This window comes from Fusarium graminearum, chromosome 1, assembly GCF_000240135.3.
Source record: "Fusarium graminearum PH-1 chromosome 1, whole genome shotgun sequence".
NCBI classification, from domain to species: Eukaryota; Fungi; Ascomycota; class Sordariomycetes; order Hypocreales; family Nectriaceae; genus Fusarium; species Fusarium graminearum.
Window position 1 is genome coordinate 10008634 of NC_026474.1, and position 13421 is coordinate 10022054.

The following is a 13421-nucleotide window of genomic DNA, read 5'->3' on the forward strand; positions in this document are numbered from 1 at the left end:
TGCCAAAAAGAATCAATTATCCCAACACCACATGGCAAGGGGCCTGTCTGCATGTGCTGATGTGGCACTATGATTCAAATATGAGCGAAACACCGACCCTTTGAATGTGAAGGGGCTTGGAGGGGGTCCCATGTCTGGGTGGCTTGTGTAGATGCATAGGTACTATACGCATCGTGAGTAATAAGCAGACGAAGCAAAGTATGCTCCGCAAAGTACGGAGTAGTAACATTAAGTGTCAACAAGCAGAGACGGGATTTAAATCTCCCCCCCAAGGTCGTTTCCCGCGTGGTAGTGTAGAAGCTGATGCCAGGTGGTGGTCTATCCTTGAGCTGAGAAATCTCGAGTCATCGGTAATTATCCAAGTTTAACTAATAACGGCCAGCTGAGCTCGAGTTCAGGGGGTCAGATTGAAGGGAACTCTATTTGGCTGGAGTGATTCAACCAAAATGAGGGATCAGCAGTGGAAAAAGTCAACAAGATGACAGACCAGACAAGCCATGAAGGGAGTCCACTACTGACATTGACATCGACGTCGACAACCCGACAGACTGGACTGTGGTATTACCGTTGACGACTCAGTGATGCAAAGGCTGTTTTGATTTAATTTGATTCGACTCGACTTGAGCTAGACGAGGCGGGTGTGGAAATAACAGAGGAATAAAAGAGAGCTAGGTTAGACTCAACTCACCCTTGCAAACCTGGGATGGAACCGACATGGGCTGATGTGCATTGCATTCATCCATGTAGCCTGCCAAGGAGCTACTCATTCGTAGATGAGCCAATTATCAACCATCAACAGGACACAGTTCCACTTACACCACAACTTGGGACCACCCTTGGACACGCTGTCGGGTTTAGAGACCCGGCTCTCGGTACAAACGCTGCACTCAGAAGGGGACTTGATTGCTCCGGCAGGACGGGCGCACATGGAGACTTTTGATAAGATGGGGACCGACGCCTTCAGTGAGTCGAGGGCATCAGAGACAAGACTCGGTCTAGCCAGTTCCAAAAAGACCCAGCCCTGGTGGTAAAACAGAAACAAAGAAATACCAGTCACTCTTTATGGGCGGTGTAAAAAAGCAAGGAACGGTAACACTACTCTCTACTACGTTAGCAGAAAAGAAATAGGCCTACCATCCTGTCGGATCATCAAGCTCAATATGTCCTAGATAGCCTATAGCACCAAAACTACCTGTTACTATTACTACTCGGCGTTCCATGGTCCTGCTCTACTCGGACTCGTCTCCTCTTCTCCTTCTAGCACTACCTCTTACCACTAAACCTAACAATGCTAGTGCGCCTACATACACCACCACAGTCTACTCCACCCCAGTAATGAAGCGGCGTCAACGCCTGGTCTTCCACCTTAGTTAGCGCAACGCGGATGCCTTCATATTACTTAGGCTGGCCTGCTCGCCCCTGCTCTTTCCTGATTGTTTCTATCTTTGCTTCTACCTCTGCTTCCACTTCTACACAAACATTCATCGTTTGTCATCTCCATTTTCCAACAATCAATCATTCAGTCGCCAACTTCCACAACACACTCTCTCTTCCATATATCCTTTGTCCTTGATGGGGCAGGTCAGATTCAGCCTCTAGCTCGAGCCAATGTGCGAGCCTCACACAGCACGTCACCAGAGAGATACGCCTGCAGAGGCAACACAACAACAACAACAAGATATCACAGCTTACACTTCGATCACACACACAACAATGTCGTCCGAAAAAGCGACATCGACTCATTCACCAATATCGCCACCAGGCTCACCCTCACCCACGCAAATCCAACCCCAATCAATTGATGTCCTGGCGTCTCGACTCGGCAACTCATCTTTAAGTCAATACCACCAAGACTCTACTCTTTCAACAGCAACCCGTCCGGGATCTGCCCTCTCGCCTATCTCATTACCTGACGACAATGTCGTCAACATCTCCTCAATGCTCCCGCAGTACCACTCGAGGTCAATGGATATTGATGCCGACCATGACACCAATATGGGGACATTACAAAGCAACTCCACCTCAAAGAAACCCACGACATCCATAAACCTGCCTTTCGATCCCTCCTCGCCTATTGCCGTTGATCCCACTGCGCTTGCAGAAGTCCCAGCAACTATCGTTACGTCAATGTACAGACCCAATGCATTCGGTGGCTTTGAGGTAGATGAAGGATACTGTGAAAATGACGACGACTTCTCGTGGCTCCCATCAGTAGCGTCGCTGAGAGCGGCTAGCACACCAGATGGGGTCAAGAAGCGGTATGAGTTGGGTTACAGGCGATCAATCGATGCTGCAACTCGCTGCCGCAATACTATCCACAGCGCCCCGCGGATGAGAAGACGTGATAAGAAAAAGAGCAAACATTCTCAATCGACCACAGGATCTATACGGTCACGCTCCGATTCCCAAGTATCGTCAATGATTACGGCTCAGTAGAGCACATCGATATTGCATTTGTCACCGGCGTTTTTGGTAGACGCTGGCGGCATGGCCGAGATCGTACCCGCTTTGAAGGGCTGGTCTACGACGCGGCGGCGTTAACATTCTATGAGCATTTTCATAAGCGAAGCATCCGCCCTCTCGGGACAGAACCATGGATGGGCTATGGCGTTTTTCATTATTTTATTCTCCCCAACATTTTGAGATTTAGACTGGTTGGTTGTTTTGTTTATACTTATGGGAGTTTCACAGCTTGGCGTATGGGGATCACGACAAGGAGCATATTTTGTTTTATCAAGGATCATGTATACGGCGTTTGAACTCGGACATTGCTTGGAAGACAGAACTAGCATGAGGCGCGTCACGACAGGAGAATCCCCGGCCAGGGTTCAAGGGTCCCGGCCAGGAAGCCGGGATAGCCACACATTACACTACATTGGTTGTGCGACCAAAAAAAGGGTCAGTGTTGATGTTTGTATCATCTTGTACTTTAGCAGAGTATCACACAATGTTTGGTATTGATAGGCCAGACGACATCTCCAGAATGGTAATGGAATGAACACATCAAATATGCTGAAAGTCACGCAAAACACCAAGCAAGTATCATGTGAATATCAAGTGGTGACGGCATAGAAGTATTGACTCTATCAAGACAAGAATGAAGGTTTTGTATCAACACGGGAGAGAATATGGGTGTAGACGGGTCGATTCTGGTGAGGCCTTTGCTGGGGTGACTCTTAAACTCTATCGGGACACGGCTGGTGAAGCCATCACCAACCGGGCCGGGCGGGTGAATCCACTTGACAAATCAATCAAGTGATCATGTCCAGCATTCTTGAGATAAAAAGCCCGGCAATGGCGCCTTGATTTCACGCGAAATCCTGTTTACTCAATCACGGCTCCTTCTACTGCTCCTCCTCTTTTGTGCCGTCGCGCCATATATCCACATATCCCGTCAGTCAATCGTACATATCACATCGTACGACCCGAAGTTGAATAGGCTAGTATAAGAGTATTTTATCAGTTTTCAGTAAAGCCTCTCAATAGTCATGGCTTAGAAAAATAAATAGCGAAAAGCTTCAGACTCAAAAAAGCAAGGTTCATCGGCCAGGATGGTCTGGGCACGTAAGTACAAGTAAAAAAACGATGTGGATAACGGCGAGAATGTCAAATTCAAATTCAGGTAGTTTAGTGAGGCCTCATGACAAAGTGAGTCCGAACGGTATACAAAGACTTGACTCAACAAAAAGTGAAGAAGAGGAGAGATTCGATTTTGATTATTGTTTACTATGGGTCGTTGATGAGGTGATGATTGTGGTTTAAGACATTTAAATAGTGAAGAAACAGAAAAGAACATTCTTGACGTGAGACGAGTTTATGATTTCAATTAAAAACAATTGAATACATGGGAAAATAACTGCCTGAGTGATGGAAAATTGTGTTGCGGGTCGATCGGAGTATACGAGATCTCAGTTACTGTCGCCATGACTTTCTCAAGTGGAGAGAGAGATGGAGATGAAAAATGAGGGGCCGGGAACTGTCAGATCTGGATGATCTCCTCCCCTCCCCTGTAAAAATGCAATGCAACCATTTTGGCTGCCGGCCTGCAAGGTACAGGGCCCCTAAAATCCAGGGCAGGCATAGGGCATGGGAGTAATGAGGTCAGGGATGTTGCATGCGCTGTATGCAAGCTCCCGTCCCTAAAACCTTGAGCCCCATCAATCTTGTGATGGAATCAGACGACGGCTGTGATATGCGCAAAGTGATGCAATATCAACAACAGAGATCTTCGCTTAGACGTCATCAATGTCAATCATTTGCTCTCGTCAATCTCTCCTGTCAATCACTGCAAGCTCTACAGAGATCTTCAGGCAAACGCTCGCTCATCACCAGCCGGGCCCAACTCAAAAACTCATTCATTGCCCTTTCACCTCCCCTCCTCAACTCTGCTCCAATACTCTCGGCTGCCCATCAAATCAAACGCTCCATACAAAGTGCAAACTTCAATAAGAAAACTACCCACCTCGGGCTAACGTAGGTACACCCGTAAACTCTACCTTAGCCCGCCCCCAGCGCCTCTACCTCTACCTCTAGTCCCAAGTGGCTTCGGCCATCTAGAGCATCACCACCTGTCCGATGTCAGTCAAAGGGGTCCAGGTTCAGGTCCAGGTCAGGTCCAGGTCCAATGTCTAAGGGCCGCTTCATACATGTACAGCTCTTTGTCCAAAGATGCCAAAAATGCCAAAAATAAACACTGTCATATTCTTCATCTTGATCAAATAGACATACAAGAAGCATTTCTTGTGATTAATCGCCATTTGTCGCACAAAGGGATCGTCCCTTTTTTGTTCCCATCTAGAATGGACAAAGGGAGGGGGGTCAATCATCGCTTCATGACACGAGAACCACTCTCGATGGAATGCTCCTTCATAGCGCCGTGCATTCCTCCCATTGTCGCACTCAAAACTGCTTCGCCCAAGTGACAACGCAACGCACCACGCAGTGCAGCGCAACGGTCTCGTTGCTGAGCCAGAATGGATTCGCAGACCTCCCAACTCGCCAATCTTGCTTCATGTTGCCGTCTTGTCCGTTAAATTCGCTGTTAGTAAAGTCGTCCAAAGACCAGACCGTCCTTGTTTTCCCCCTCGTTGTGTCTCGCCCGTTTCTCTGGTGCCCGTTACTGGCTTGTCCGTTGCTCCATTGACTTGACTTTGGCCATCTCCACGCCTTGCCAGGTCTCGTTCGCTTACCGGCCGAGTCTCTTGTTGCTCGTCTTGAACTTTGTTTTGCTGCCTCTGACTGGCTCCAGCCTATCGCCTCTCTTCTCGCTATCACTCAAAGGCCCAAGGCTCCTTCATTTCATTCCCTCCGCTGCCATTCTTTTGGCTCTCGTTTCATTCATGCCATCAACTTCCACTTCCACTTCGACATCTTCGTCGCCTGCATTGACCTTCTCAGCAAGCCCACGGTGACTCGCTTGGCTGACCACGCCTCCATTGCCACCTTACTCAACTTCTCCCAGTATAGCCGAACAACAGTGCAATATGCCAATGGCCTCCTGGACTCTGCCCTATCGGGTCGAGGCTGTCGACCGCGACCCGGGCTTCTATTGGCAGGAAATCGAAGACGGACACAACAACGATGGATCAGCCGACTTCTTTGGCCAGTTTATCAACTTTGACAGCGAAATCCCTTCCTCCATGGCCGACCATCACGGCCACAATCCGGGCATGCCCACCTTGGCCGATGGACTCATGCTTGACCACCCTTCCGAGTCTACCGCGTCTGCCTCATCGGGCGTCTCGACAACTGAAGATGAGTTTGACTTGTTTTCTTGTAGCTCTCAAGTCGACGCGACAGTCCCCTCTCAGCCTGGATCATCAGCCGCACCTGGCGCATCGCATGATGTTGATCCTCGTAGTCTCGCACTCGCGGACAGCAGTGGACTGATGGTGGAGAAGCATTCCATGGTACCTCGAGTCTCCATGTCGGATCCAGAACTGCCTCGAGTTGATGGCATCTCACTTCAGTCTTCTCCTGGTAGACGGGTACCTGTTTCGCAACCGTCATCGCCGACACCACCCAACACCATGACTAGGAAACCCAACAAATTCGTCGAAGCACTCTCATCAACGATCCGAAAAGCCAGTAAACTCCGAAAGCCCAGAAAGCCCATCGCCATGGACCGTCCGGGATCTCCGACCATGGACAACCCTCCTCGTGCGCTGAGACTTCAGCATCACGAGTACAATGGAAATGATGTGTTTCCCCCGTCGCCAACAACATGCGGGCCGGATAGCACCAACTTTGTCCACGGGTTTTGCGACGACCCCTTTGACGAAATCCCTCAGCAGCATCCTAACAACATGCGTTTCTTCAAAACCAACGGTATCCACACACCAGCTGAGTCTCCAGGAATCAAGACTGAGCCTGGCATGTACCAGCCCGAGATGGCAGGGCAGGCAGTTTGGCCACATCAACAACACCCACACCCCCATCCTCATCCTCATCACCCACAGGCACATACCCATCCTCATCCTCACCCTCACCCGCATCCCCATCAACAAGCAGTTGCTGGTCATCCTCAACATGCCGTTCCGGTTGTGGGCCCGGCACCCGAAACATGGCCGGGACATGAGTATATGGCTCAGAACGCTCATCAAAGTGGATGGTGGGATTTGAATCTCCTCAATCAGAATGGCGAGTATGTCGTCGTTGATCCCCAACAACAGAAAAACGCCAATCTCAACCTTGCCATGCATGCCCAGCACGCCGAGTTGCCTTACGAATATCAAGTTCACGATCCCAACTCAGCGGGTCTCATGATTCACATGCCACAGCCACGCAACGATTCCACGCCTGCTCATGACCTTGCACTCAACGCTCAAACTTACCTTCCTCCGCCTCCGCCCATCCCGCCAACCACGGAGCGACACCGCCCGCCACGAGCGCCGTCTTCTGGAGCTCGACACTTGTCGTGCTCTCCAATCCGCAAGACAAGGCAACCTTCAATTCCGCCAACGCCTACCACGGTTCACTCTCGCCACAGCTCCAACGGGTCCGTTGCATCGGCCCGCAGCGCCTCAGGTCGAGGCATGGTTCCAGGTACTCCCACTGCCATGCGCAAACAACGCCGATCACGGGATTCCAGCGGCGGCAGCGTGGGAGATATAGGGTTCGTCAACTTTACTCCCAGTGACGGAGGTCTCCTCATGACAGGTGTTGCGCCGAGCGGCAGTTCCAAGACCAAAGCGCGACGAGAACGTGAGGCGATGGAACGAAGGCGACGATTGAGCGAAGCAGCCATGAAAGCAGTTCAAGCAGCAGGAGGCGACGTCGACAAGCTGATGGAACAGGGTTTCGCCTTTTAACCCCTCAAAATCCAACCTCAATCGTTTTTTTGGTTCCTGGTTCCTGGTTCCTGCATGAGAACACGTATGTGGCTGCCGGGACTTCCCGCCAGAGTTTTCCTGTCTGCGATTTTGCATTTCATTTGAAAACATTCAATAATGCAAGATGAAGTTCGGATGAGGGGGATTAAATGTGCAGCGTCACACAATGGAGTGGCACGTGGAACGCTCCAAAGTGGCAGGCGCAAAGGTTCAGGTGGTGGTGGTGAAGTGAGACAATCTCCAACTGAACTAGGAAGAGACGGCGTTGAAAGGGGGCACTCACTCGCTACACTCTACCACACCACATCACGACAACAAACGACATTACCAATAGGACGACAGACTTCATTTTCTTTCCCTATCAAATTCCCATTGTCACAAGACGACGACGGCGTTTTCAAAATAATCTTCTTTTCACTCTCTTCAATTTATTTCACCCTATTTCTTGGAGCCTTTTGTGCGCTAACACCTGAGAGAATCCTCTTTATCCTCTCCTTTCACACACGACCCTTCCCCCAACCTATTTATTCCCTTTATTCAGATCATTTCCGATCTTTCGACTACTGTGGCAAACTGCCCAGAGACATCCCTACTCTCTTAACTTTTTTCGAATTTCGTCTCTCCATTTCTGTCTATTCCCTATATACCATTCTTGCTGTATCATTACCTAGTCATACCACAAGACCTATGACACGGTCTTGATTTTTCATTTTTCTTCATCTCTATATCTCAAAGCCTCTCGTTTCAAAACGCAAAGCCTTGTCAGTTTCCCGAATCATGGAGTAATCGTTGTATCTGTAAAGGAAGGATGGGAGTGGAGGCTGGGTATCCGGTGTTTCCCCTCTCAACATGCTGGTTGTTGTAAAGAGGGTGTCAAAGGGTGTCGATAGGAATGGGTGGCAGGTATCTAATTGCTGCAAAGGCTGGTTTGGCAACGCAGCCAAGTAGGTAGATTCAGGCATCAAAAGTGAATTACTCTCTCCATGGTCGACCTTGGAGATCACAGTCGCTTATAAGACCTCTTCCATAGATACAATAAATAAAGTTACACACAGTTTCTCAAACTATCTTCCAGGTCAATAGATATAAATAATAAATATCATTCAGGAAATGTGCCCAGCAACGGATGTAGTATGCATGAAGTTATTGTAATCTTGTTTTTTATTTGTGTAACAACGGTGAGAGACAAATGTCCCATTACCACGACTGGATAAGTCGCAGCATGATTCCCGGATATCGGATATAAACTGATCGCTAAGTTACCTCAGCTCAGTAAAAAAAAAGCACATTCCTCATCCCTTCCCGATACTGTTTATATATACAAAGCAAACACTCGTAAGAGTACTAGGGTTTCGACAATCGCCAACGCCAAGTCTCGTTGCAGACGCCATCGTCATGCTCCCGACAAAAGAACCATCCAAGAAAAAAGGGAAAACAAACAAAGGAAGAAAACACGATCTTAGCGTGGGTAATGTAAATTACTGGCTGCGAGCCCGGAGCTCCCTCGCGTCATCCACAGCAGAAATCCTGAAGGCTTTGTCTGCTGGGCCAGCCTCGCATAGACCAAGCCGCGTGAAACGCAAAGTCTACCCCCTTGAGAATAGTCTAGTTGAAGCTCTCATGAAATAAAAAAGGTAAATAGGTTCCTCTTTAGTTAAATCAATTAGTGCTCGTAACCAGCACCGCGCTGCCAAGGACTAGAAAAGAGTTAGTCAGAGCCAAATAGCGAAATAATTTGCAAGAACTTACCTGGCATTGTTTTGTGACCTGTAACCGCCAGGGCTATTGTTGTCTGCCGACCTTTGTTGAGACAGGTTTGAGTTTGACTGCTGGTAAGGGTTTGGTGACGCAGTACGGAAGGGGCTTGATGGTCGCCCATCAGCCGGGAAGAGTGGCATGGCTGGGTTCACAGGAGAGCGAGGAGGTGCGTCGCCCCTTTGGAACGATGCTTGAGACTGGTTGTTAGGCTCAGCTCGTCTCGCCAAGCTCTCGGATGAAACTGAGTCCTCTTCGTCCAAGTCAAGGTGCTTGTTGTAGCCAGACTTATCGCCTCGAGCAGTAGCCGCTAGAGCATCGAGCTCAGTGGTGGCGTTGACCTGTGTTTGCGACTTCATGAACGAAGCACGGTCGTCGGCCATGAATTGGTATCGAGCATCGGGGTTCTTGCGGAAGAACACCAAGGCAGTCGAGACGATAAGCATAAGAAGCAGGATAAGAGCAAATGAAGCGTTCAAAACGAACAGAACCACACCAACAACACCAACAACGATCTTAGGTAGGCCAAAGACATTAGAGAAGATAAGAAGGAAAATAGCGTTGATGAAGTTGATGGCAGCAATGGCGATGTTGAATGAGTTGGTGGGCTTGTCCATCCAAGGTCGGAGAACAGAAGAAGCGATCAAGAAACCGACTTCGATAATGATGAAGCCGACAGCCTGGGTGATGTCGCTCTTCTGAGCCAAACCCACAAACATGGCCTTGACCAAAGTGTAGATGAGGACAGGGACGATGAAGTAGTAGGCAGAGGCTCGGAACTGAACATAGAGGAAACCCCACTTGTTGAGAGCTTGAGGATCAGAGAACAGAATGTAAGCAGGGTTTCGGTGCATGGCAACAGAGCGGCGAGCGATGCGGATGACCTTGCTGGCGCCCCAGCCGAGAGTGAACGCCATTCCCAGAAGGAAGAAAACGGCGAGCACGACCTCGGCGGGTGAATCCTGCTGAGTAAACTCCCACAAGCAAAGAATGGCCATCTGAGGGAAACCGATCAGGGTCAAACGGAAGAGAATACCCTTAAGAACGGTGAGCCAACCGTTGCGGAACTCGAGGAACTTGTCCTGGGCCATCCATCTCTGACGAGCACAGAGCTCGGTGATGCCCTTGAATGCGGCAATTGCCAGGCAGGTGATAACCACGAAAATACAGAAGAAAGTCAGGCCTGTCATGAACAAGTTGGTGGATTCGATCCTGGACTTGAAGGCAACTCGCTGAATACCGTACACAATATAAGTTCCGTCTGCAGTCTGGATGTTGGCACGCTTGGAAAGAGCGCCTGCGGCATTTCCGATAGGCTCAGTAATACCTCGAGGCATCATTGCAGCACTGCGCTTGAAAAGATCGATGCTGGTGGAGGCAAGATCCAAGCTTCGCTTCTGTACTTGCACTGAGACCTGGCGGACGTTGTAAAGAATTGACTCGGGTGTACCACCAGTTGCTCGCTGGTACCAGGTAAAAATGTCCTGCATGAAGCCAACGCGAATAATACCCATAGACCACTGGAAGTCCTGTGTCCACGACGCGACAATTGGGGGAAGTCCGACGCTGGTAAGTCCGAGAATAGCTTGAGCCTGAAAGTAACCAAACAGGGAGAGCGAGTTAGAGGCAACGTGAGCAGCTGTGTTGGCATGACCAACGCCGGAAACGATGGCAGAAGAGATCAGACCAAGACCAGCGATGATTGCAGTAGCCCACTTGACACCCTTGAGATCGACCGTCTTTCCGTTGGAGAAAGAGGCCTCGACACACGCTACACTCTCGCCGGTATCCGACATGTTGACGTAAACACGAACAGTAGCATCGAGATCGGGAATGTTGTAGGCAATTCCAGGTACCTGAGCAAGGTTCTCTTTGCCCACAGGCAGGTTAAATTTGAAGGGAATCTTTCCAGAAACCATAGGACATAGACCAGCGAGGTTAATTGAGCAGGGGTCAACCGTCTGTTGGAGGAACTGGTATCCATAAGCCGAGAGTCGGATGTCGAATTTGACCTTGCCTTGAATAGACGATGTTGCTACAGCCTTGACGTAGGCGGAACCGTTGTTTGGTGTCAAAGCGACGTTGAAGAGTGTGGCTTTGAATCCGTTGTCCTTTTGGCAACTGTTGAGGGAGTTGGAGTAGAGAATCTTCTCACCCGAGACAGGCGAGGCCAGGGCAGCCACCGAGGCGATGACCGCCAATGGCTTCATGATACAAGACCACATCGTGACCAGTATTTCCAGGAGTTGCGATTATGATGGCCAGCGATCGAGTCGGAACGTTCGGTCGGAAGGTGGTTGTTGATGCTTGTGCGAACTAGCCAGTTCTTTAAACGATCGAAATTATACGAATTCGAGGGCGGTTAATGAATTAGCAATCGGCGAAAGCGGTAGCTGTTGGCTTTTAGAGTGCGTGAGGTTATTCTTTGAATAGACTTTGGGATTGATGGCAAGCGAGTGAGGCCACGGAAATTGGCGAATTACGAACGGAATAAAGCGAAGAAAGAAGTTAAAAATGTTGAATAGCGAAAGGTCGAGGCGAGAATCGTCTCAGCGACGAGGCGTGGCTGGTATGAGCAGCTTTGGTCGTCTCGTCGTCGTCAAATGAGTTTGGCTTCTGCCGTTGTCGCGGATGATGAATGAAATGGGTTTGTTGTGTGGGGGAGAGTCGGGAGGGAAAAGGAAGACCTGCGGCAGCAGACTAAGGGAGGGAAGGAGTGGAAAGAAGTCCAAGGTAGGGGAAGGCTAGAAGGGAAGGCAAGGGAAGGAGCCAAAGGGAGGGATGGGGAACCTGAACCTGGTCGCATTGGAGGAACGAGGTACAACCTGAAATGGTGGGGAGGCCATAGTAACGGCAAGTACCTGGGCAGGTAGTAAATTGATCCAATGCACGCGCGGTTCGGTACCAGCCCAGCCCAGCCCAAGTCTACGGTGGGTTTGTCGCTGTCCACTCACTGAACTTGAAGGGAAACAAGGGGGTGGGTGGTCACTCTCACGGGTGCGAACGCGGTGAAGCGGGGACTGGAGTGACAATAATAGGTTTAGTTTGGTCTTGGGGGGCTTGCGTGTGAATGGATAGGGGAGTCATGAATTATGCGAGCGTGCTTTGTTTCTTGTCATTCAAGACATTTCTTTCTGATTTAGAGACAAACGATGTCTTCTATTTTTCTCTAATGAGTTACAGAACGCTGCAACCACACAACTGTTCGTACATTTCAAGGCAAGGCGAGGCACAGTCAGCAGGAATACGGTGGTGATGGAGCTTTGTCGTCTGCGACAATTCGCTATTTCGTATACCATGGATGTACCGTGGGTAGCCTGTGCTTCCCTAGATTAAAACCTGGAGGCTGTGCAGGTACCTGGAATGCAAGCCAAGTTCTGGGCTAAAGGCAAGTCAATGACACGGATGCTTGGCCAGACATGGGGTGACGATCTCGTATCGACTCTAACAGCATGTACTTTGTGGGCACCTCAGCGGCGACGGCCCCTGGAGGACGATGTCCTAATTTTGCGACCCTTCCGAGTATAGATATTACATACAGCGTCGCTAAGGAGTACGAAGGATGATGGATGGACATGGGAAAGGATCTTTCGGGCTGTCCACAAGGACCACAACACATCAACGAATGAGTCGAATTCCGAGGATTACGATTTTATGTTGCAAGAGTCCCATTGTTACCGCAGATCTTGGCACAAGCTTGTACTACAGTTCTGGAGTGCCGATGCAGATCAACAAGAGGCTGGCAGGTTTGCAGAGCATACAAAAACAAGGAAGGTTGGGGTTTTTCAAGGCATCATTCATACATTGATTTGAGGCACAAACAGACGATTTTGGTTGTGGGAAACAGCAACATTCCCGGTTTTTGGTGGTTTGACCTGCAGTAGTGTTGCCAGACTCTATGTCAACGACTCAATAAAGAGGTCGCGTGGTTGGTCCATACACCATCTGTATCCTGGTGCCAACAAAGCCGGCCAAAAGCCAAGACCTGGGCAACAGTACTTTGGCTGTAGCAACAACACCGAGGGAAACAAATAACAAACTCTATTACAACAAGAGACGAACAAGTGTTGTGCATCACGATACATACTCTCCGGATGTTACGTCCCGTCGCCATCTCGCATTGTCACGTCACAGGTCGCGACTTGTTTAATTTAATTACTCGAAGCTTGCTTGCACTGCCCCCTTCTCTGCCCCCCCTCTAGTTATCACAATTGGGCTCTCTGACTTTATTTGGCTGCTGACTCTGTAACGCTGCCGAAGTCCGAATCCAAAAGGGGTGGCCCTTGCTCAGGTCCATCCATTTCAGGTCTGTCGAGTTTATTAGACTGCTACTAA

The 13421-nt window shown here is 49.5% G+C and overlaps 3 protein-coding genes across 3 annotated transcripts; 2 read left to right on the forward strand and 1 right to left on the reverse strand.

Moving 5' to 3' along the window:
- Window positions 1-1713: 1713 nt before the first annotated feature.
- On the forward strand, window positions 1714-2759 carry FGSG_10165 (uncharacterized protein; the record flags this gene model as incomplete). The annotated part of the gene is made up of 2 exons (XM_011320804.1): window positions 1714-2258; window positions 2381-2759. The coding sequence occupies 2 exons, from the start codon at window positions 1714-1716 to the stop codon at window positions 2757-2759; spliced, it is 924 nt and encodes a 307-aa protein (XP_011319106.1).
- Window positions 2760-6581: 3822 nt separating this feature from the next.
- Window positions 6582-7310, forward strand: FGSG_10166 (uncharacterized protein; the record flags this gene model as incomplete). Its single annotated transcript, XM_011320805.1, has 1 exon — window positions 6582-7310. One exon carries the CDS (start codon window positions 6582-6584, stop codon window positions 7308-7310), a length of 729 nt encoding a protein of 242 aa, XP_011319107.1.
- A 1161-nt stretch (window positions 7311-8471) lies between these two features.
- FGSG_10167 (uncharacterized protein) lies at window positions 8472-11715 on the reverse strand. The gene is made up of 2 exons (XM_011320806.1): window positions 9081-11715; window positions 8472-9028 (listed from the first exon to the last, which is right to left on the reverse strand). The coding sequence occupies exons 1-2, from the start codon at window positions 11309-11311 to the stop codon at window positions 8995-8997; spliced, it is 2265 nt and encodes a 754-aa protein (XP_011319108.1). The 5' UTR covers window positions 11312-11715; the 3' UTR covers window positions 8472-8994.
- Window positions 11716-13421: the final 1706 nt, after the last annotated feature.

Coding starts and splice junctions, on each gene's coding strand:
- FGSG_10167 (XM_011320806.1), bottom strand. CDS start 11,311: ATGTGGTCTTGTATCATGAAGCCATTGGCGGTCATCGCCTCGGTGGCT. Junction 9,029..9,080: donor AGGTCACAAAACAATGCCAG/GTAAGTTCTTGC, acceptor ACTCTTTTCTAG/TCCTTGGCAGCGCGGTGCTG.